The sequence below is a fragment of the Balaenoptera borealis genome, assembly GCF_965194805.1.
Source record: "Balaenoptera borealis genome assembly, chromosome: 5".
Taxonomy (NCBI): domain Eukaryota; kingdom Metazoa; phylum Chordata; class Mammalia; order Artiodactyla; family Balaenopteridae; genus Balaenoptera; species Balaenoptera borealis.
In genome coordinates, this window is record NC_138862.1 from 68,884,604 (window position 1) to 68,908,969 (window position 24,366).

A 24,366-nucleotide genomic window follows, 5' to 3' on the forward strand; every position below is an offset into this window, starting at 1 on the left:
AGTAAGAGCCTGCATAGTCTGGCCTCTCTGCCTCATCTCAGCTCAAGTTGCTCCCTACACCTCAACCACACTGACTTCCTTTCAGTTCCTAGAACACATCAATTTCTTTTATGCCCCAACAACCTCAAACATAATGTTCCCTTGGCCTGCAACATTCTTTAAGGCTCTTTCATATGCCTGGAGCTTAAAAGGCACTTCTTCAAAGAGCTCTTCCCTGATAGTCCTGATTAATCTATCATCGCACCCACTAATTTTCCTTCGTAGAACTGATTACGATTTATAATTATGTAATGATTTATGTTTTAACATCTCTCGCTCCTATCACACTTTAGATCCATCGAGTGTTATGTTCACTCCTGTAACCCATTGCCTAACACTGTGCTTGGCACATAGTATGCAGTCAGTAAGTCCTTGTTTAATAATGCGTGACCGATGCAAAAGCTGGAAGCAGCTGCAGGAACAGCATCTGGCATTTCTTTGCCAAGGATAGGTGCCTCCCAGTGTGTGGTGGTAGGTGGGGCAAGTCTTGTTCACTCAGAGGGGGCTTTTCCCCCTGCTTGTTCGATAAGTGTTTGCTGTAGGGCCGCGTAAGAAACAAACTGCCTCCAGATACAGGCGGCAGGCGGGAGAGATCAGCCTTATGTGTGAGGGACAGCATAATCTGTCACCCGAGGATTTTGCACTCTCTTCACGTACGAGAGGGAAAAACCGCCAACTCCCTTGGAGAGGGCGAGTCGGTGTGTCTTTCCCCCAGAACCGGATTGGCCTGGACGGGCCGAGGGAACGGGGGCGGGGCTTGATCCCGCCGGGCGCCAGCCACGTCTCACGTGGGGCTGCCCGGCGGAACGGCCACTCCCCGGCCCCACAATGCACTGCGGGCCGCGTCACTCGTAGCGGCGGGTTCTGGCTAGACAGGTACGGACCGGCCCCTCCCAGTCCTCGTTTGTCCCTTCTCCGCGTCGTTCGAACCCCTGGCTGGCCGCTTCCCTCGCTCTTCTCGGCCCCCGCCACGGCCCCCGACTCTCGCCCTCGGGACTACAGACCTACCTAACCCCGGGCGGGAACTAAGCTCGTGGCGTGGGGGGCGGGAGCGGGGAGTCGTCGGAGTCGCGGAGCTTTGGAGGGGTGGGATTGCGGGGACTTCGTCTCCTACGACTTGAGGGGTCTGTGGGCCGCGCGAACGGCGGTTGCCCTTCGGCTGACCTGCCCGGATATGGGGCAACTCATAGAATGGTTATAGGGGGCCCGAGGAGGAGGACAGTCGCTCTGGGCTGCCAGCGGTGGGGCAGCATTCCCTGGCGTCCAGGTGTCAGAAACACGGTGATCCTCCTAGGCTGTTTAGGTGGCCCAGAGAGCTTGACGTGGCACTTCCTATTTTTTAGGTAGGGTTACTTTGCCTTTTGTGGGGTTGAATGAGCATTGAACCCAGAATTTTGCCCGCGTTGGCTCACGGAAACCTCTTAAGGCCCTGTTAATGGCACTTTGGGAACGATGTGGCATAAAGGAGACCTGAGCAATTGGCTCGACAGGTGGAAGAAGGTTTCGAAATAGGAGGCTGAGCCTCAGCTGGCTTAAATCTCTCTGAAAGTGAAAACAGCTTTGGCTTTTTCTCCTATTTAGTTTCCTGGATCTTCCACCTGAGGCAGTGGGAGAGCTTGAGATCCAGTTCCTCCTGTGCCTCTTAAGCCAAGGCAAAGCCCAGGGTTACAGTGTCAGCCACCAGGCGGGAGATGTTGGGATCCCAGCCAACAGGTGGAACAGCCACTTTTTGAAACTCTCTGAATCACATTTCGGGTTACTGGCATTTGCTCACGTTCTAAGATAATAAGGAATTAAGCAATACCTTAAACAGCACCTACAGTTTCTGGTGTATGAAGGTTGTAGTTAAGTATTTGAATCTGACATCTGTGACCATGCCCTAACTTAAGGGACATCTGGGCATTTCCTGTGTTGAGAACCATGATCAGTTTAGTGCTTTGTGTGTGTGTGTGTGTGTGTGTGTGTGTGTGTGTGTGTGTGTGTGTGTATGACTGATTCTTAAAAATCTAAGTATATTTTATACTGGTGTGTGAACAGAGCCTAGGTCTTTTCACAGGGGTGCCTGTGACCTCCCTGTCCATATAGTTGAGTAAGAAGCCTGAATATGTTGAGAGGCAAGACTCATAGGGTGGTTAGAATTAGGCTTGACTTTAAATCTGTCACTTGGTAGTTTAGGGATTGAATAAATTACTTTTCTGGGCTTGAATTTCCTCAAAGGTAAAATGGAACTGATAATACCTACCTCACAGGTTATTGGAAGGCTTAAATGAGGTAATGTGTATAAAGTGTCTGGTAAATAGAGAGCAGTCAATAAATAATAATAGCAAACACTTAATATTGCACTTTCAGTCTGCAAGGTGATGTTTCGGGTTCCTTACGTGTTCCTATGAGGTAGATACCATTAGCATTTTAAAAATAACCCTATGAGATAGATACTGTTGGTAGCCACAATTGACAGATGAGGATATTGAGCTTAAAAAGACAAAGCTTGCTCAAGTTTACACAGTTACTACATGGTGGAGCCAGTTTTTGAACCAAGGCAATCTGGTTCCAGAGTTCATCCTGTTATCTATAATACTATACTGCCTCTTAAAGAAAACATAAGCTGTTGTTTAAAATTGTTATTATTATTTCAAAATGAGTAGCTAGATAGTTTCTGTATCACTGGGTTCTTGCCCCTTGTTGGTTATAGGAGGAGCACAGTGATGGAGAGATACAAGAGACTTAGGTTTAAGCACTGTCATATATTAGCAGTGGGACATTGAGAAAGGGCGCCTCAGTTTTCTCCTCTGTAAGATGGAGGTTTTACCTACCTCACTCTTTGTGAACTATGAGGTGTTACACAAATGATTGATGTATTTGTGTATGTGTTGGAGGCCCTCTTCGTAGATGTGGGTATAATCTACTCTGGAACTCGAGGTCTTATACGTACTGTGCAGTACAAGCACCTGTAATAGGAATACCAAAGGCTGCTGGTAAGGTGGGGAGCACAGGCCAAGCTGCAAAATAAACTCTGGTTGTTCTTGGTACCCTTTCCCCCTCTTTTCAAGCTCTGTCTCCCAAGTGCCTTCCTGCTAACCTGTGGCTCTATGAAATCCTTCCCTTTTCACTCAGTCTTGCCCCCAACCCTGTGCATCACAATTAGTGTAGCTTTCTCCACAAGTAACTCCCCAAGTCCCAGATCTCAGCTAGCACTTTTATAAAATAGTATGTACCAAGGTAGTGTTTCCCAAACTTTGGTAACATCAGATAGGTAATATAATTTGAATGATAAGCAGATGAACTTAAAAAAAAAAATTCTCCAAAAATTTACACACACATTTGAATGAAACAAAAGTTCTTTATATGTTTAAATTAGGAGAAGAACCTAACACCTCAAAACTGATTTCACAGATACTATTACTAAGCATAGGGCAAAAAAATAAATCAATTGAAAAGCCTGTATTAGGTAAAAAATAGTACAGGTGAGATGCAGATATGGTAAGACTTCTGAAAACGGTACTTGGGTGACTGAAGTTTGGGAAATAATGGACTAAAATAAAATATGAGTGATTAACCTATTATGAAATTTTTTTTATCTTAAAAGAGGCATTTATGAAAGCATCTTGCTGGAAAGTAGATATAAAATGTACTTATATGTTGGGTTTTGTTTATTACTTTTTGAGAGATTGCCTTCCTGGAACCTTGGGCCTACAGTCATCACCCCACAAGTTTCTGAAGAAGACAGGTCAGCATCTTGTTATCTTGGGTCTAAAAGGCTGCTAACCACTGCTATAGGTGTTTGGTGTTGTGGAAGTTTATTTTCCTCAGCCTTTACGTAAATGTTTACCCAGACCTACCTAGATTCTGCTTTGGGCTTTTTCCTCTAGCAGTTGCTATTGGGCAAAGAATATATAAGCCAGCACTCAGATTTCCCTATGAGTTTTCTGCTGCTGTCTAAAGGCATATGTTATATTTTTTTCTGTTAAAGGTGAGGGAAAATGGACCAGTGGCCTAAAAATGTATCTGTGGCCCCAATAAAACTACTACTGCTCTGGAATCTTCCCATGCAAGTGTTTTAACCTCTTCCTTTCCTCAATTCCTACTGGCTCTTCCTTGGTTTTTCCAGCCACCACCTTGCCTAGCCTCTAAGGGTATCCTAACCCAAGCTTGGCCTTGATGTTGACAGATTCCTTTTTCTACTACCACAGTCCAGATAAGATTGGAGTGTGTGTTTGTTTTTTTAAGGAACTGTATTAAGAATTCAAGGTAAAAAGAAAAAAAGGGGGGATATATTTATTGAGTTGATAAAAGAGAGATTGCTTATCCTAAGGTGATTGAAGTCTATCTACAAAGTAGTCAAGCCTCACATTGTTCATTGGACAGTCATCCCAGTTTCTTTTGTTAGTTCAGTGGTTTGGATGCTAGGTTAAATGACTCTGGAAGGAAGGGATTTAATTTTTTCTCCTCAGAAAAATCCTATCTCCTGATAAATACAAGCAATTCTCTGAAAACCTTTCAAGAATTTAGAAAGGGAATATCACTGCTGTGTTGTGCTTTCCATGACAAGCCTAAAAGTGTGTATTATGAATATCTGAAAGGCAAGTTTGTCTAGCTATAGTTTTCCAGTTAGTAAAGCGGTGGGCAACATAGCTTGTGTTGTATTTGCTCTTTCCATCTGAATTTCTTTAATTCTGGCCCGATGCTTCTCGGTGGTAGGAACTATCTATTCCTAATATCTGAAATAGCCCCTGGCATACAGTATGTACTCAGTAAATATTTGTTAAATGAATGGAACTTATCCAGGTTGTTATTCTTTTTTCAGTATATGTTTTAGGAAGTATGAATCATATCTTTCTGTCTTTTAAGTCATAAAAAAGTAACTTTGAAGATTACATGAAAGTTGGCACCCTATAATAAAGATTATTCCTAATATTTCTGTTGGGATTTTAGAAAGATCAGGCATAAAGAATGCAGTCTGCTTTTAAATATTACTAAGAATATGGATGTTTGGAAACTATAAGACACAACCCTGCTCTCATGTTAATTCCCAGAGTGGTCATTGTGTTGCAGTATACTTCTGGAAAGACAAAGTTTTATATTTAAATCATAAATTTGTAAGGGTATGAAGTAAGACATTTTCCTAATTTCTTACACTTAGGCTAAATGTTCAGTTGTGGTGTAATAAATTTAAAAATGTGGTAACAATTTTTAAAAGAGATTTATAGTATACACATTATCCCTTGAGGGATCTCTGCTTTCTTTTGCTACCGCTTTTAGAAGAAAAAAGAAACTGGTTGAATAGGAAAAAAAATGATTTGGATATGTCATGTTGGAACTTTCGTTCGAAGGTTCCATTATGGTAAAGGCTAATTTAATTCCTGCTGGGTTTTTTTCCTTTTAAATAAATGGAGGAGAAAAATATTAAAGGGTAATGACATATTAATACCTAGCTTTTCTTCAGAGGAAAAGAGGAAAAGGGGGAAGTAAATTTAAAGCATTAGCTTTATTATTTGGATTGATTTTAATGTCAGTCAGTTACCATCATGAATGGGCACTCAGATTTTAACTTGACATAGCAACAAAAACTAGGGACCACTCGTTTCCAAAATTGGTAGCAGTTGATTTTCTTTGTCATTTTTTTGATATTACTAACTTAGTTTTTCATTTTTGGAGTGAGAGCATATTGACCTAGCTGAGCTGGGCAGGTAAGGATTAATTTAGTCTCTGAGATACAATATCTTGAAAAAAGCCTATGAAATTGTTACCAGATTTTTCAGTTTTTACCAGTTGTGCCTCCTGTTAGTGAAGGAGAAGTATTTAGTGGCATTGTGCTCTTTCCTGGCAGGAAAGAGTTATCACTTAATTTCAGACTGTGAACATGTTTTAATTCAGTGTTTCTCAAAGTATGCTCCTTAGATAATAAGCATAGTAATTACTTAGGGAATTTGCTGAAAATGGAAAATTCTCAAGCCCCACCCCATAGTCAATGGATCAGAATTTTTTGGGGGAGGGTGGACCCAGAAATCTGCATTTCTAATCAAAATTCCAATGGTTTTTACACAGGGGACCACTGTGTGTGTGTGTGTGTGTGTGTGTGTGTGTGTGTGTATTTTATTGAAGTTTGACTATTTACCTGATTTCTTTCAGACCTGCGTAGGCCTATGCAGTCCTTTTATCTATTTTTGTAAAGCATGATTAGAATATAATAAAAAAGGTCATTATGATTTGCTTTCTGATAAAATGATTGAGAACAACATTTAAAGTAGTATTCCTTTAGGACTTCCCTAGCGGTCCAGTGGTTAAGACTCCGTGCTCCCAATGCAGGGGGCACGGTTTCGATCCCTGGTGGGGGAAGATCCTGTGTGCCTCATGGCATGACCAAAAAAAAAAGTAGTATTCCTTTAGCTTTAAATTTTATTTTAAATAAAAAGATTTGTTCTGATTATAAAAGTAATATGTGCTCATTGTGGAACATTACAGAAATTTAGGAAATTATAAAATGATAACAATCATCCATAATACTATTTCCTGGAGATAAGCATTCTAATTTTGTCATGTTTCCTTCCAATATCTATTTCTCTATTTATCCCTCCCTTCTTCCTTCTCTGTGTCTTTATGGAAAACAACATATGCAGTTTTGATCCTGCTTTTTTTCTACCTAACATATAAGCATTTTACCACATTACTAAATTATTTTTAACAAACAACTTTTAGTTGCATTATATTCCATCATAGGGGTGTACCATAATTTGTTTAACCATCCCCCTATTGTTGAACGTTTAGGTTGTTTTCAGTTATTTCTATGAGAAAAATGTCTTTCTGTTTAAAATCTTGTCTAATTCTGATTATTTTCTTTAAGATAGGGTTATGTATATAAATTTATTGTGGTCAAAGGGCATAAATATTTTTAAACTCTTGTTGAATATCAACAGATTGTTTTGAGAATGGTTTTTATTCCAATATGTACTTCCACATATACTTCTGGAAATGCCAGAAAGAAGTAAGTATTTTTTTTAACAGCTAATTTGTGAAGGAAAGTATGGTATATCATTGCTTTAATTAGTATGTCTTTGATTATTAGTGAGTTACACATTTTTGCACTGTGTTTATCAGCTTTGGCTTTAATTTCTTTCCTAACCCAAATTGTTCATTTTGTTTTAGGTCTTCTCTGTCAGTTGAAATGTCTATGATTTTATCTGCCTCAGTCATTCGTGTCAGAGATGGACTGCCACTTTCTGCTTCTACTGACTATGAACAAGGCACAGGCATGCAGGAGTGCAGAAAGTATTTTAAAAAGCTCTCGAGAAAACTGGCTCAGCTTCCTGATAGATGTACGCTGAAAACTGGACATTATAACATTAAGTAAGACATCGGTTTGCTCCATTAGAATCATTTGCTTAGTGGTTGTCATTTTAATGAAATTTAAGTGGTCTAAATAGAAATTAGTGTTTGATTAGTTTAGGAGAACTTTTCAAGTCAAGAATCATGTGGTTCTGAACTTATACTAAATAGTATTCATCATGTCATCACCCTTTTTATAGTTTCTCTGTGTTTATGTCTGGCTTTAGAAAATTTTATAGTTTTGCAGATTACAGATAGTCTATCTTATAATTGATATTAGATATTTATTGGTGTTCTTACATGCCCAGGAAAACTGTCATGGGAAATATAAAAAGTCATACCTGATATCTGCCCTCAATGAATTTAATAAGTTTACATCCTAGTGAGGGGATGGTGCTCATCACTATTTGTTGTAAATAAAGAAAGTAAAACTGGGCAATGGAATAGTGACTTTTTGGTGGTCAAGGGCCTCTCTGAGAGGGTTACATTTGAACAGAGACCTAAAAGATGTGAAAGACGGCAGTCTTAAGAATGCAGTGGATGAAGGTCAAGGCAGAGATGATAGCCAGTGCAGAAAGCCTTCACTACAGATCAAGGGATGGAAAGAAAACCAAGACAATGAAGCAATACGGACAATTAATAGAGTGGTGGAAGGTGAGGTTAGAAAGGTAGGAATGGGACAGGTTACGTAGGGCCTTCTAGGCTATGATAAGGGGTTTGGATTGAGTTTAATGTAATAGGAAGCCATTGGAGAGTTTTAAGCTGGAGAGTTATATAAAACCTAATTTTGGGTTTGAGTAGATCATCCTGGCTGCTATATGAAGAATGAGCTCTAAGAGTGGAAGCAGAGAGATCATTTAGGAGACTCTTAGAGAAGTTCAGGTAGAGGTGATGCTTATAACTTGAATAAGAGGGGTAAGGATGAGAAAGGGTTGGATTTGGGCTGTATTTTGGGAGCAGTACCAACAAATCTTCCTAATGGATTGAAGTGGAATGTGAGGGAAAGAGAATAATCAGAGTTACCTCTAGATTTTTGGCCTAAAGAATGTCCGTAATTACTTGGATAATGGGACTGAAATGAGCAAGACTGGAGGATATGTGTTTCAGTGGTAAAAATCAAGAGTTCTGTTGGACTATTAAGTCTGAGATGTCCATTAAACATCCAAAGGGGACTTCAGGTAGGCAGTTGGATGTATAAGTCTTAAGTTTAGTGAAGAGAAGGACAAGTGTGGAGATGTAGATTTGGAAGTCAGCTTACAGTTTATAATTAAAACCATGGGAATAGATGAGACCAAGTGGGAGAGCATACACATGAAACAGAGAACAATTAACTCGAGCAATTTGATACTGATTGTGCATACAGTGGGAAATCAGATAAGAACAGAGTCCATATGTGATGTTAAGGAGAGGGCTTCGTTACTGAGATGAGACATGAGCCATGTCCTGGAGAATTAGTAAGATTTGGCTAAGGCAGAGAGGAGGGCAATTCCAGGTGTAAAGAGGAGGTGGAAAAAGTAAAGACTGTGACTTAGCATGGTAGGTGCATTAACCTGCTTGGCCTGGTGTAGTGAATGGTGATTTAGGGATAGTTATGGGAAATGTGAGATACTTAGCATGGGACCAGATCCTGGATTTCCCTGCAAGTTCAGGTTGAGGGATGTCACTTTGATGATGTAATAGGTTATAGGAAACTCCTACTGCAGGACTGAGGGAAATGACTTGATAAAAAGCAGTGCTGAGACGGTGAAATAGAGGGTGAAATGGAAAGTCTGAGGAGAGGAGAGGCGTCAACTTATAATTAGGGCCTGAACTAGTAACATACAAGTGCAAATGAAAAAGAAAATGCCAACCAGAAAGACGCTTCAGAAGAAGAAACGGTTGAGCCTGATAAGATAGAATACCAGAGATGAATAGAAGGAAGGGACAAAGATGACTTGGAATTGGAATTGGACAGAATGAGATCTTTGGAAAGGATTGCTTATGGGGTAAGGGAGAAGAAGAAGACAGTGAAGCTCCATTTTGAGCATTTTAATTGAGGTTGTGACAAGGTGTCCAGTTGAGGTGGGATAGAGATTTTGGAATCATTCACATAGAAATTGAAACTGTGAGGGTAGAAATGCCCACTGAGTTTCAGAGAGGCCCAGAATAGAACCTTAGAGAAGGTCCATATTTACTTGGATTACCTGGGATAATAGGTATTATCTTTAATTGGGTTTTCTGAGAGTTTTAACTAGAAAATGTGGTGGTGGTCATGGTAGTTAAAATATATCTAAAACGATGTCTCAGTGTACTTCTATTTTTTGAAGAAAAAGCCTGAAGCATTCTGATATTTAATAGGCTCTTTTAGTGCTCTGGGTGTAGTGTTCTGAGTTTCAGTTATCGTATAGTGTTGTAGACAGATACCAGCATTACAGAAGATTGGCTTGAATGTGTATTAATTCTGGCAGATATCCTGGACTTTAAAAAAAAAAAAAAAAAAACTTCTTTGCAAATGTTTTTTGTTCCTCTACCTGTTGTCTTAAAAGTAGAGTAGAATGTAGTAAAGTGTTAACACCCCTCCAGTGCCCAATGCTGTTTAATTGTTGTGAATTCTAGATTTTGTATTATTTATTTGCACCCCATGTTATTCCACAAAGGATGTGAGGCAATTAAAAAAAAAATTCAAGAGTACAGGTAAGGGAATCATGTGAACGAAAAAATAAACATAGAATAATAAACTGAAGTAACATTTTTTTCTGGAGATGCAAACTATGTAGTTTGTTCATTTTTTAGAAAAGGGCTACAAACATTGTTCTGAACTTCCTTGGGACCAAAACAAAGGGGGATAATGGATCATTTATAGGATTCACAGTATCCATTGGAAAAAAACGTTGCTTTTCATGTTACTGAAACCTGATATACATAAAGAGAGACAGAATTCGGATAGCATTCTTCCAGGAACCATAACAATGAGCTTTTTATGATTTTTCTTATAATATTCCTTAGTGTAAACAAATAGCATGATGCAAAAAGCAATTTATTAGTGAATTTAGGAGTGGGGTGAATCAGCAGAGGTCTAATCAGCCTGATCTAAGAATACAATTTAGAAATGTCTAAAGGATTAAATAGATTACATGGCCGCCAGAACCACACATAGAAAAGCCTCTTTGTGTATTTTTGTAGACAAGTTTTAAAAAAGGATTGAATAACAGAGAATTTTCAGTTCTAGTTCCTGACAAGAACCTGGATTTCATATATTTTCTATTATTGATTGGAAGTCTTGTTAGTTGGTTTCTAGTTTATTGAGGTTTTTATGCTATATGACAATAAATTCAGCCTGAAATATATAAAATTGGGAATTTATGTGTTACCTGACTTATTTAAAATTCTCATAGGACACCTCTTTTTTTTAACCACCATGAGTTTGCCAGATAAAACTCACAGATCTGCAGTAGTTGTTGTAGCACAGCATGAAGCTGGCACCAATCTGCTTTCTCAGCCATGTTTTTAAATGCTTCTCTTTCTTTCAAAGCCCAGCTTATAGCTTGTGTCTTTTGAATCACCTTCTGCCTCATTACTACTATTTATTGGGTTGGCCAAAAAGTGCCTTCAGTTTTTTAAGCGAAAATAAAAGACTCATTTTCACCAAGAACTTTATTGAACAACGTATTCACCCTTTTGTTCCACTACCTTCTGTCATTTTTTCAGGCAACTTCATAATTCCATCTTCACAAAACTTTTTATCTTTCTGAGCAAAGAACTGTTCCAGATGCCTTTTATGGTCTTCCAGGGTATTGAAATTTTTTCCATTAAGAGAATTTTGTAAACACCTAAATAAATGGAAATCCGAAGCTGCAACGTCTGGTGACTACAGCAGATGAATCAGAACTTCCCAGCCAAGCCATAACAGTTTTTGCCTGGTCATCAAAGAAACATGCGGTCTTGCGTTATCCTGATGGAAGGTTATGCGTTTTCTGTTGACTAATTCCGGACGCTTTTCGTGGAGTGCTGCTTACCGTTGGTCTAACTGGGAGCAGTACTTGTTGGAATTAATAGTTTGGTTTTCCAGAAGAAGCTCATAATAGAGGACTCCCTTCCAATTCCACCATATATATACAACATCACCTTCTTTGGATGAAGACTGGCCTTTGGTGTGGTTGGTGGCGGTTCATTTCGCTTGCCCCACGATCTCTTCCATTCCACGTTATTGTACAGTATCCGCTTTTCATCACCCATCACAATTTGTTTTCAAAACAGAACGTTTTCATTATGTTTAAGTAGAGAATTGTATGCAGAAATACAGTCAAGAAAGTTTTTTTCACTTAACTTTTGTGGAACCCAAACATCAAAGTGATGAACATAACCAAGCTGGTGCAAATGCTTTTCAACACTTGATTTGGATATTTTGAGTCTGTTGGCTACCTCCTGCATGGTATAATGTTGATTATTCTCAATTAATGTGTCAATTTGATTGCTATCAACTTCAACTGGTCTACCTGACTGTGGAGCATCGTCCAGTGAGAAATCTCTAGCACAAAACTTCGCAGACTACTTTTGACGCGTCTGATCAGTCTCAGCACCTTTTCCATACGTTGCACAAATCTTCTTTTGCATTTCGGTTGCGTTTTTACCCTTCTTGAATAATAAAACAAAATATGCTGAAAATGGTGCTCTTTTTTCTTCCATCTTCAATATTAAAATGGCTACACAAAAATTCACCAACTTTGATAAGTCTTTCTTTAAATGTACGCTGATATGACAGCTGTCACACACAACCTAACAAAATTGTTTCGAATGAAGTTAAAGACAACTAAGTGCTACTAGAGCCATCTTACGGAAAAAACCAAATGGAACTTTTGGCCAACCCAATAATTTCTTTAGTGATCTTACTCCCTTCACGGATTGCCTGTAGAACTTGTTGACTGACTTTTTCATCATTTTTTTCTTAATATTTTTTAAAATTTCTATATCCACTCTCTACAACTAGGTTGTAACTCATTGAGATAGTTGATGTGCCCTGGCTTATATTATTTTTGATTCCTCATCTCTTAGCATTGTGGTTTTCAAATTTGTACAGAAATTGAGGGGCTCTTTGCAGAATACCTCTGAGAAGCAAAGCTAAGTGTCTGATTATGTGCTAAATCAGATGGTACCTCACATTAGATTCTAGTTGAATTGGTAAAGGAAGTCCAAAGTTTTAAGAAAAAAAAAATAGGTAACATTTAAAATTGCGAAAATTCCTTTAATTTTCTCCCCCTATGTATTGGGAAAAAGATGAATTTCATCAGATTGTAGTAGCTGAATAATTCAGTTCAGCTAATGGAGCACATTTTGTGGAGCCTGGCTTTTGCTGGCACAATGCCTTGCATATATCATAGTAGCTGTTACATGAGGGATGGTTGTTTGTGGGGTATGTCAGGATTCTGAGTGCAATGGAGTTAAGTCTTCATTTTCTCCAATATTCTTCAACTTGACTTATTGATTGGGGGTGGGGGTGGGTGGATAATCCAGTTTTGTGATTTCTTTTCACATTACATAGTGATATTATAATTCTCTGTATAAAATTTTAAGGAATTCATCTGTTTTATTAGTTGAAGGATACTTAAATTGTAATAAATGTTTAATAGATAAACTTATGTTACTACTTAGGAAACAACAGTGACTAAAGCAATAATTATGAACCATATGAAAATTAAGTTGTGTCTTATGAGATCTTAAAACTTAGAGATTGGTTTTAGGTGTTTAAAAATCATAGTTGTACATTTTGATAAATGTTGAGACACTGATCTTATGAAAAGACAAACACTTTGGGAGCTCAGTCATACTCTGTTGTGAGTTCTAGTGCAAGAAGTGAAATTCCTTAGTTCTTTCACAGTAAATTCATTTGAAGTCTGATAATGGCTGTGAGCTTCATAGGTTCTCTCCTTACCTGGGGAGTCACTTTCTTCATATTTGTCCCCAGACTGCTACCTGCAGCCAGGAATGCTGTTTTAGACTTACCTGCCTTTTGGTTTTTGTTTCTGGCTTTCCTTTCACTCTTTGGTGGTATTTTCTGATTACGGGAGTAACAACTTCAACAAGGACCCAGTTATTAAGTACCTGCAATGGCCAGGCAGTTTAGTTACTTTTCATTAAATTTTGCAACAGCTCTGTGAATGGCTTTTAAATAGAACTTTTCCCCATTGCCAAGGGCAAAAACACAACTCACACTAGCTTAAGCAAAAAAAGGGTATTGTGAAGGATAGGCCTTTTACCTAGTTGGCTGGAGCCAGGGAATCAGATGTTAACAGGAATCTTTCTCTCATTTCTCCAGTCTTTCCTTTTGCAGATAGATATTCTGCACATATTGGAAGACACTGCACAGGTAGCTCCAGGCTTACTTCATTCCAGCTGGGCAACCCCACTGCCTCCATGTTTCAAGAAAAGGACTTCAGTTGGCCTTGCTGTGTCATGGCCCATTTCTGGACTAACATTGTGGTTGGAGGGCTAAGGTACTCTTAGTTGGCCTGGCCTGGATTACATGCCCACCCGTTTGATGGGCAGCTTTATCAAAGCCATATAGAATAGGTGGTGGGGCTGGAAATAGTTCTCCAAAGGGAAGGGGAGAAGGGACGCTGGGCAGATAGCCATTATAGTACTACCACCCCTATTTTCAGATGAGGGAACTGAGACTTAGGGGTGTAAAGAAACTTGTTCAAAGTCACAAAGCTACTAAATGGTATATCTGACATACAGTCTTTTTTTTTTAATAAATGTATTTATTTATTTATTTATTTATGGCTGCGTTGGGTCTTCGTTGCTGAGCGCAGGCTTTCTCTAGTTGCGCCGAGCAGGGGCTACTCTCCATTGCGGTTCGCGGGCTTCTCATTGCAGTGGCTTTTCTTGTTGCAGAGCACAGGCTCTAGGCACGTGGGCTTCAGTAGTTGTGGCACGCAGCCTCAGTAGTTGTGGCTCATGGGCTCTAGAGCGCAGGCTCAGTAGTTGTGGCTCACGGGCTTAGTTGCTCTGCAGCATGTGGGATCTTCCCAGACCAGGGCTCCAACCCACATCCCCTGTATTGGCAGGCAGATTCTTAACCACTGTGCCAGCAGGGAAGCCCCATACAGCCATACAGTCTTTTTGCTTCAGCATTCACATTATTCTCTGGTAAAAGATTGAGTTACCTCCTTTTACCCTTAACCTCTTTCTTGACAGGGTGCATTCCTAATTCTCCTAATTCTTTTCATTTTATGGACAGCGAAATTAACCAGTGAAACTACCCTCCCCCCTTTTTTGGTTGAGAAATGATGAGGAACAGAGTATGTGTGAAGTCTAAAATTGATGAGATAGCATTGTCTCATTGAAGACAAGGTGTTTGGTGGGGAGTGGGTGTGACAGGGGAATGCAACCCACCAGTAGCTACCAGACCACTTGAGGGAAGAATGTAACCTGTGTTTTGTCTCATTATTAGCATCATATCACTTTTCTACCATTTATTATGGTAAAATCCACAGCTTTTCAGCACCACATATGTTAAATAGGCCCTTATGAACTGGTCTAGGAATCTAATTACTCTTACAATATAGTTCTGTAGGTGCAGTAAACTTCTGGAATACAACTAACAGGCAAATGAGGGACTATCTACGATTGGTTATCTAAAAAAAGTCAGGATCTTTATTCTCTGGTGTGTGAAGGTGTGAAGGTATTAGGGTTAGTGGGAAAGGGTGAATCAGGAGATTAACTCTGCAGAAAAAGAAAATGAAGGATGTCAAAGGCAAATTTTGTATCCAAGGTTTTGATGGTGTAATCACCTTTGGCTGCTTAAAATCATCTGATTCTCCTTTAGCTTACTGTTATAAGTTGCTATCACTTGGCATATTACATATTTATACATATTTTCTTATTTAATGAGGTTTAAATTAGTGACTAAAATGGGTCTTTTATTTATGGGATAATGTATTTAGCTCTTCACCATTGGAGGGTAATTGAAGGTTGGCTACCTAAGAGAGGAAAAAGTGAGAAAATACGAAGTTCCTGGTAGAATGCTGCTCATGGCAGACACTCAGTGTTACTGAGTTCTCTTTCTGGTTCTTATCACCTTACTGTCCTACTGATGGCGAAGTCTTGTTTTCACCTTGTTTCTCATCAGATGTATTTGGTGATAATAAATTCATAAGGTATACTGACTTTCATAACATCAAACCCTTTTTTTTTTTTTGAGATATGGATCTGTGTTTTATTTTTTGAAAAATCCCCCCATATTTTTAAGCAAGAAATAATACGTCTTTATACAAACAATTTCCGCATGCCAGGATAGATTGAAAGAGTTAATGTACTTGCAGAACACTATTAAGAGGCCATCAAACCCTTTTTTATATTTAAAAGTGTAAACGCTTTATTTTAGGGAATGGAGTTCAGTATGGAAGGTTCCCTTTCGAAAATAAAATTTTTCTTATGCTTAGCAATTTTAAGAGTAGATTAGAGATTTCATGTCCTACTGGAGAACTTTTCTTCACCCAGGAAAGCTATTTACTGGGTAAATATGACTACAAAGGATAAGCAGATTTCCAGTGTGCCATGATACAGTAGCAGAATGAAAACTATATGTAATACAAATATTATTGCTGTTTCAATTTATAAATAGTTTGCTGTATACTTTGTCATTTGGCATGCTAAAAAATTCAGTTTTGTTTCTTTAATCTTGTTTTGTATATCGTTTTAAGTGTATTCCCAGTAGCTAATTGTAGGCGCCTGGCAGGCAGGGACTTGGTCTTTGACATCAGAACCTATAGAGTAGAATGCTGGACATATGCTAGGTGCTCTATTATTTGCTGTGGGGAAGATCATCGTTTTCACTTATTATTTAGTTTGGTACAGCAAGCCATCAAGTCCTAATAATGTCGGTGTTTAATTGGTGATGTCTAAAATTTTTTTGATGTTTCATAAATAAAATTAGATACCAGGAAAAGTTTAACGTCTTAAACCACTTATTCGTTTTGTTGGACTTTAGGAATCGCTTGAGGTATGGCCTGCTTGGATACATGATAAAATTAGCTTTTAAACAAAGTGATTGAAAGAGGTAAATCCTTCTTACCTGGAGTTTGAACTTCCACCAGCTTTACCTGTTCAAGGCACACTTGATCTTGGAAGGCCCTAAAGAAGTTCCTAGTGTGTGTGCTGTGGAGAGGAACCAAAGATGTAATGAGGTTGGATAAATTCCTTGGCCAGAAGAAAGGCAGTAGCTATAGAGATCAAATCCCATTGGTCCCAAAGCACAGAAGTGGAAGGAAATAAAAAAGAAAAAGAAAATTAGAGCAAAGTAGGAAGAAAACAATGGCAATTTAAGAATTGTGCTCAAGGTGGAGAAAAGAAGACTTCTTATTGTTGTGGGATTAGTAATGACAGTGATAAAAGGAAAGCAGACATACTTGTTAGACCTTTATAACCATCTGGAGGTACTCACTGCAGAGGTGAGTAATTCTACATGGTCCCTGAGAACAGCCCTGTGTTTTAAGTAGGGGGATGTTGAAGACTCAGTGATCTGAACTCAAGCCTTCAGGTAACACTGACCTGGAAGAGCAGGTGAAGTTCTACTCTCTTCTGTCATTTGTCAAGTATTTATTGATCTTCTTCTTTGTGTAGATACCACTGAGCTGTGCAATTATCTGTGCACAATATACTAAACAAATTAGGTATAAATGAGTAAATGAATGATGCCTTCTGTGCACTCATTTATTTACTAATTTACTGAGCACTTATTGTGTACTAGACATAATATTCTGGATGCTAAGAATACAGTGGTGAACCATAAAGAAATCATCCCTACTCTCATGGAGCATAGATATTAGTGAGAGAGACATTACAACAAACATACAAATATATAAGTACGAGCTGGGTTAGTTACATGAAGAAAAATAACAGGTGCTTTGTTTACAATAAAGTAAGAATGAAATTAGATAAAATATGTAATACATTTAGCAAAGGGCCTAGTTCATACTAAGTGGTCAGTAAACCGTACCTGCTACTGTTACTATTACTACTACTTCTTTTCTTCCTCCTCATCAAGGCAGAAGGATAACAGCCAGATTGTCTATAACAAGTGAACTAAATGAACCTGATGGACAGGCTAAAGGCTGCACAAACTGGCATGCCTCTAGTGACGTTAGACTATTTCATGTGAGTAGTCCTCAGTGCGATGGTAGGAGTCTTTCAGTTTGTCCCAGTGATATGAAAAAGCAGAACTTTTGATAACAAAGGTAAATCGACAGAGCTGTATGTACTTTTGGAAAACTGGCTTTGCATTTCAAATAAAGACAGCATTGTAAAGGTAAATTCACTATGAAAAGTCATAATACTATAGAATATAGCGTTTTCAGAGAATATCATGCATTTATAGAAAAATAAAGACTTTGGAATAAAGACTTTCTGAAAACGTTAACATACAATCTTAAAAACATAGGATTTTTTTTTTTTTAATTTCACAATAAATTCTCCAGTTAGATTGAGCGCAAGCAAGAAAAACCATTTGGGATAAACTCACGTAGGTGTCTGTGGTTCACTCTTATTAATATGGAAGTACAGTAAAACCCTGTTATAGCACAAAAGATGGAGTCTAAAAGCGTCAGTCATCTTATTGAAGGACAGTGAAATAACTCCTAGCTAGCCACTTAGAAGTTCCAAGCGTGTAGAAGCCAGTCACCAATTGTGTTTTATCCCAATTCAAGTTATTGTAAGATATATTTGAATGCTAATGACATGTCAAAGAATTTTGATAATGACAGTGAAGATTATTTTGGAAAGGGAAAAGTACTTGGGAAAATCATACTTTGATTTTTTATTTAGTTGTCAGTTTTGTAGGAAAATACAGTATGTTATGGCTAAACTTTTTTGACTGTGACCCATAAGAAGAGATGCATTTTACTTTGTGACCATTACTTAACATACAAATAGGATAAACAAAAGTTTTATGAAGCAATAAACATTCCGGTATTTTCTGTTATATTCTATTTCCATTTTTAAGAAAATGCTGTGTGTAATTCACTAAACTAATTTTATCATCTACTAGTGGGTCACAACTTGCAGTTGGAAAAACATTGCATGAAATGACTATGTGTTAACCTGGAATTCCTTTCTGAAGTTTCACTTATTCCAGAAGCATAAGATCAGCACAATTTCACTAGTAGTATATCCCACACTGTTAATAATAGACGATTAATAGGTGCCAACCCCTCATCATTTGACTGCCTTGGATGGTCTTTTAAGAAAGAAAGATATATGTACATTTGCTTGCATATGCATAAACTCTCACTGGAAGGATACATACGAAATTAATAATAACATGAGTTGCCAGAGGGACAGAGAACTGGCTATCTGTGAGCAGAGGGGGGAATAAGACTTCAAGTATAGTATTTCCTTTCATTTTTCATTCTTTTAAAATTTGAGTCATGTGAATATATTTATTTTAAAAGTTAAATTAAAAATAATAAATAAATTCTGCTACTACAGTATTAGAGAAAAGAGGGGAGAGGGGGACTCCAACATGGATCAGGGTTTGGCAGTAAAAATTGCTGTGATAGATTAGCAGTGTCTGGCATGGGAGTGGGAGTTACAGCCTGTATGCTCTGTTTGCTCCCCTTGATCTAGACCAGAGCTATGTTGGTAGTACCATGAAAGAATGTTTAAGTGACTCGTTAAAAAGGGTTAATTTTTGTCCCATACTCTGCTTGTTACAGGGGAGTGTATACTTTATTTTAGAAAGTTTTTTTTTTTCAATAGAAGATGGTTAATTTAAACATTTTTGTTTTTAATTTTTAACTTGTTATTTAGAAATACTTTCAAACTTTCAGAGAAGTTGTACAAATAAGAAAATTACAAATAATACTTGTTCCCAGACTCACCTTTTGTTAACATTTTACCCCGTTTGCTTTATTGTTTTATCTGTCTACCTATCTATCTGTCTGATTTATTTTTGTCTGAATCATTTGAGAGAAACTTACAAATACCATGCCCCTTTATTCCTAACTACTTCAAAGTGTATTTTCTAAGATTAGGGATATTCTCTTACTTAACTATAGTACAGTTATCAGGTCTATTAAATTTAATATTGATACCATACTTTCACCTAAACTACTGTACTGCCTGTTTTCCGTTTTTGTCAGTTGACCCAGGAATATCCTTTACAGCATTTTTTCCCCCTCTCTGGCACAGGATCCAGACTAGGGTTAGGTATTACATTTAGTTGTGTCTCTTTAGCCTCCTGTGATCAGAAATATTTCCAAAGCCTTTATTTCTTTGTTTACAACATTGAGGTTTTTAAAGAATACAGCACCCCCATCCCTCTTTAAAGAAAATAGAATGTTGATTATTCTGATGTTCCTTCATGATGTTCCTAGATTCAGACTGTGCATTCTTAGCCAGAATACTACATAGTTGACATGTCTTACTGAGGCACAGGAAGCCCATCTTCCCCTCATTAGTGATGTTAGAGTACTTGGTCAAGGTGTTGTCTAGTTTCTACTGTATAATAAATACAGTAGAATTCCCTTACAGCCAATAAACAATCCATGGGAAGACATTGTAAAGCCATGCAAAATTTCCTGTTCCTCACCAAAATATCCACCTAGATTTAGCATCCATTGATTATACTTGCTTGATCCAATTTTTACTCTGTGGGTTGCAAACTGCTGATTTTTCCAGTCCTAGCACTGTCTCCACATTTAGCAGGTGTCACTCAGCATTCTGCTGTGAACAAGAGTCTTCCTCTCTTCCCTTTTGTTTGTTGTTATGAACTCTTAAATTCTCTTCTTTTCCCCTAATGATTCATAATTCATTATTATGTGAGTAGAGGATTTGATTCTGGGGTCAGTGGATGACTTTAGGAGGTCAGTAATCACCTGTGTGCCAAATTCTGGGTTGTTTCTGGGGAGAGTGTCCATAACTTTCATCAGAACCTCTAAAAAGTTCTTGATTCAAAAGTGTTAAGTTCCACTAGGTTGAAGGGTTGAAATGTTAAGCTATCTGTTACCCTTATCTGTTTGAATAGTCTTTCTTGATTTCTACCGCAAGTGATAAGTAACTGAAGTTTTAGAATCATAGTATGTGTTCCTCTCTAGATACATTCCACTTTTTTTAAAATTAATTTTTATTGGAATATAGTTGATTTACAATGTTGTGTTAGTTTCTGCTATACGGCAAAGTGAATACATTCCACTTTTTTGTCTACTGTTTTTAAATTACAACTGAAACTAGTATCATATTTTGGTTCCTTTAATTTTTTTTGCTGAAATATGTAATAAATGTTAATATCGTCATTGCCTCTGTAGCAGCAGTTTATGGTGTATAGAGCCAGTCTTCTGAAGTAACGCATTACCTTGATTTAATTTGAAATTTTAAATCCAATGTTTTTTACACTGTAGTTTTATTAGCTCTATGGGAGTGAGCTACATGATGTTGTGCACTGAAAATTACCCAAATGTTCTGGCCTTCTCTTTCCTGGATGAGCTTCAGAAGGAGTTCATTACTACTTATAACATGATGAAGACAAATACTGCTGTCAGACCATACTGTTTCATTGAATTTGGTAAGGGCCTGATTTTTTTTTTCCTTTTCATTATCCTGTCTCCATTCAGTCGTAAATGATTTTTCATCTAATACTGAGGGGCAGAGGGAAAACTCAGAAAATTCTGCTAGCTTGCTTTTGACAGAATAATTTGACAAATGGTCTATAAATTATGGCAACTTCTTCATTTAGGTGCCTATTAAAAAAATTCTGTTTGAGCTGTGTAGAGGATCATGATGATTGGTTGAAAGAATTAATTCCAGAGGATAATTTTTCAGTGAGAAATTTATAAGCTAGAGGTTCTGAGTTTTGTGTTCATGTGATAGTATTTTTAGGCTGCTTAATGTAGAACAGAGGTTGGCAGACATTTGTTGGAAAGGACTAGATAGTACAATTTTAGGTTTTAAGGATCATTTGGTCACTGTCACAGCTACTCAGCCCTTGCTATTATAGCTTGAAAACAGTCATAGGCAATACATAAATGAATGAGTATAGTTATATTCTAATAACATTTTATTCACACACAAAAAAATCAACAGGCTAGATTTGGCCTATAGACATTAGTTTGCTTGACTCCTGATGTAGAAGAGGGAAAAAAAGTAAATTCAAGGTGTAAATAGTGAAAATAAAATTGGAAGAAATTTAGGAAATGTCTTTTATTGTTTTCATTAAATTTATTCTTTAAAACATCTGTTCCAATGGTGTAAGCAATAAATAAGAAAACAGATTTATATGAACATGCAATTTAAAGTGTATGTTTTAATGTAATTAATTTATATAATGTAATGTCATGTAATGTAATTACAACTGGTAAATACTGACAGACTTAACATTTTATGAGATCTGAATCCCTATAAAAATGAAGACTTTGGTTTAAATTTAAAGGAAGCTGTTTTTAGTTTTTTTGTAGAAGCTCAAAGTAATTCCTTGAAGCGGATATAGTAGTAGAAATATTCTCACAGTCATGTAATATTAAATCCTTAGTATATTTATAATTATTAATTTCTAAAGTATAATTTCTAGTGAGAAAAACTGATGATGCCATGATATATTAACCATAAACATAAATAATATTAGGACATTCCATGACAGATTGAACAGTTTGGGATAGCAAATTAAACCGTTTATCGCAAAATTTACTGTCCATAAACATAAACATCACACTTTCAAATGATTTAATTAACAAATGACTGCAAGGAAATTTATTTTTTATTTTACATAGATAACTTCATTCAGAGGACCAAGCAGCGATATAATAACCCCAGGTCTCTTTCAACAAAGATAAATCTGTCTGACATGCAGATGGAAATCAAGCTGAGGCCCCCTTATCAAATTTCCATGGGTGAACTGGGGTCAGCCAATGGAGTAACATCTGCATTTTCTGTTGACTATAAAGGTGCTGGTAAGATTTCTTCTGGTGAGTTCTGGATCTCAATTACTTCATTAAAAAAATATTTTCTAAGAACCGAGGAGCTCTTAAAAATGAATTAATTTATTCTAAAACTTTAAAGTAAGTACATGAGAGAATGTAGAAGTTCAAAGTAATCATTTCTCCCAGTGTTTTATATAGTCGTCTCTCAGATATGTGACTAATCAGCAATCTCAATCTCAATTGCTTTTAAACAGCAATCTCAAAGGAACTCTTTGCTAGGGAAACGTTCAAAAAGATTTCTTGGTACACATTCTTCTAGAAAAGAATAACAATTTGTTTGTAATATATACCTATAGGCATGTAAAGTGCTTTGCATTATGTAGAAATGACTACATTCAAGGTTAGGGTTCTTGACTGTCACAGCACATGTGATCATCTACTCAGACATCCCCTCCCAAACAAGGAATACAATTCTCAACAGTTGGGACATGTTGAAAATTTCTGCTTAAAAGTGGAACCCTTGCTATTTTATAAGGTAGCATATGCCGTTGTTGAATTGCTTATTTTAAAAATTCTTTCTTGTATTTTGAGCTAAAATCTGTTCCCTATAATGCCTACATTTGTCTAAGTTCTGTGACCTCTCCCTCCCTGACTTCAGCTGTACCAGAACTTTGATGTCAGCAACTCTGTGTCCTTTCTATCCTATTAGTCTGATTGACTTCATATAAAATATCCCCAGTTTTCTTAGCCTTTGGTAATTTGAAACCCTCCTCATCCTGGAAGCTTCCTCTTTATATGCCTTTGTTTGTTGGTATTCTTTAAAAAATGGCATTCAAGGCTGAACAGAACGCTTCATATTTGGTTTGATTAATACAAATTATGGGAGAAAAGAGGACGCAGATTTCACTAAAATGATCCAGCTAGTCAGGAAACAAGTAAACAAGCAAATAACAGTAATAAACCCTGGGGGAGAGGAGGTGGATCAGTACTTAGAGTTGTTAAAATATGTTATCTAAAATGTCCAGCTTCCAATAAAAAAAAAAATTACAAGACATGCAGAAGAAAAGGAAAGTATAATTCATTCACTGGGGATGGGGTATGGTGGGGAAGGCAGGCAATAGAAACTGCCTGTGAGAGTGATCTGATGTCAGATTTAACAGACAAAGACTTCAAAGTAGCCATTATAATTTTCTTCAAAGAACTAAAGAAAACCATGATTAAAGAAGTAAGGAAGGTATGATGGTGATGTCACATCAAACAGACAGTATTAATAAAAGATAGAAATTATAAAGAAAAAGAACCAAATGGAAATTCTGGAATTGAAAAATACAACTGAAATAAAAAATTCACTAGTTGGGCTCGACAGTAGATTTGAACCGGCAGAAGAAAGAGTTAGCAAACTTGAAGATAGATCGAGAGAGATTATGCAAGTAAAAGAGCAGAGAGAAAGATGAAGAAAAATGAACAGAACTTCAGAAAAATATGGGGCACTATTAAACACACTAACATATGCATGATGGGAGAACCAGAAGGAAAGAAGAGAGGGGAGCCGAAAAAGTATTTGAAGAAATAATGAAAAGTTTCTGAAAAGTTTCCACTTACTCAAAAAATGTTAATCTTCTACTCCAGGAAGCTCAAAGAATTCCAAATAGGATACATGCAAGGGATACACAAATAGATGAATCATACTAAAAATCCTGAAAGACAAAGACAAGGAGAAAATCTTTAAAGCAGCAAGAGAAAAACAGCTTGTCATTTACAAGGTTTAGCCCAACAAAATTAACGACTGGTTTCTCAACAGAAACAATGGAGACAAGAAGGTGGTGGGATAACATGTTCAAAATACTCAAAGGAAGAAAAAAAACCTCAACCAAGAATCCTGTATTCAGCAAAGCTCTCTTTCAAAAACAAAGGTAAAATAAAGATATTTGCAGATAAGCAGAAGATGAGAGAATTTGTTGCTGGCAGACTCACCTTAAAAAAATACTGACAGTAGTTCTTCATATTTGAAAGCAAGACCTAGACAATAATTTGAATCCGTACCAAGAAGAAAAAAGAAAAATCAAAGAGCAATGGTAAAGGTAATTATAAAAGACAGTAAAAATTCATTTTCTTC

General features: G+C 37.3%; 1 protein-coding gene across 7 annotated transcripts in view; it reads left to right on the forward strand.

The window, feature by feature from the left end:
* The first annotated feature begins 841 nt into the window (after positions 1-841).
* Positions 842-24,366, forward strand: part of SEC22A (SEC22 homolog A, vesicle trafficking protein) — a 68,024-nt gene continuing 44,499 nt past the window's right edge. For 3 of the 7 annotated variants that reach the window (XM_082394961.1, XM_082394963.1, XM_082394964.1), the window contains exons 1-4: positions 3,707-3,766; positions 7,183-7,383; positions 20,736-20,899; positions 22,101-22,295. In XM_082394961.1, the coding sequence (XP_082251087.1) occupies positions 7,202-7,383; positions 20,736-20,899; positions 22,101-22,295 (541 nt within the window). In that variant the 5' untranslated portion in view covers positions 3,707-3,766; positions 7,183-7,201. Of the gene's footprint in view, positions 916-936; positions 1,383-3,706; positions 3,767-6,996; positions 7,022-7,182; positions 7,384-20,735; positions 20,900-22,100; positions 22,296-24,366 lie in introns of those variants that run through there. The other 4 variants (XM_082394967.1, XM_082394966.1, XM_082394962.1 and 1 more) reach the window with 4 other exon arrangements.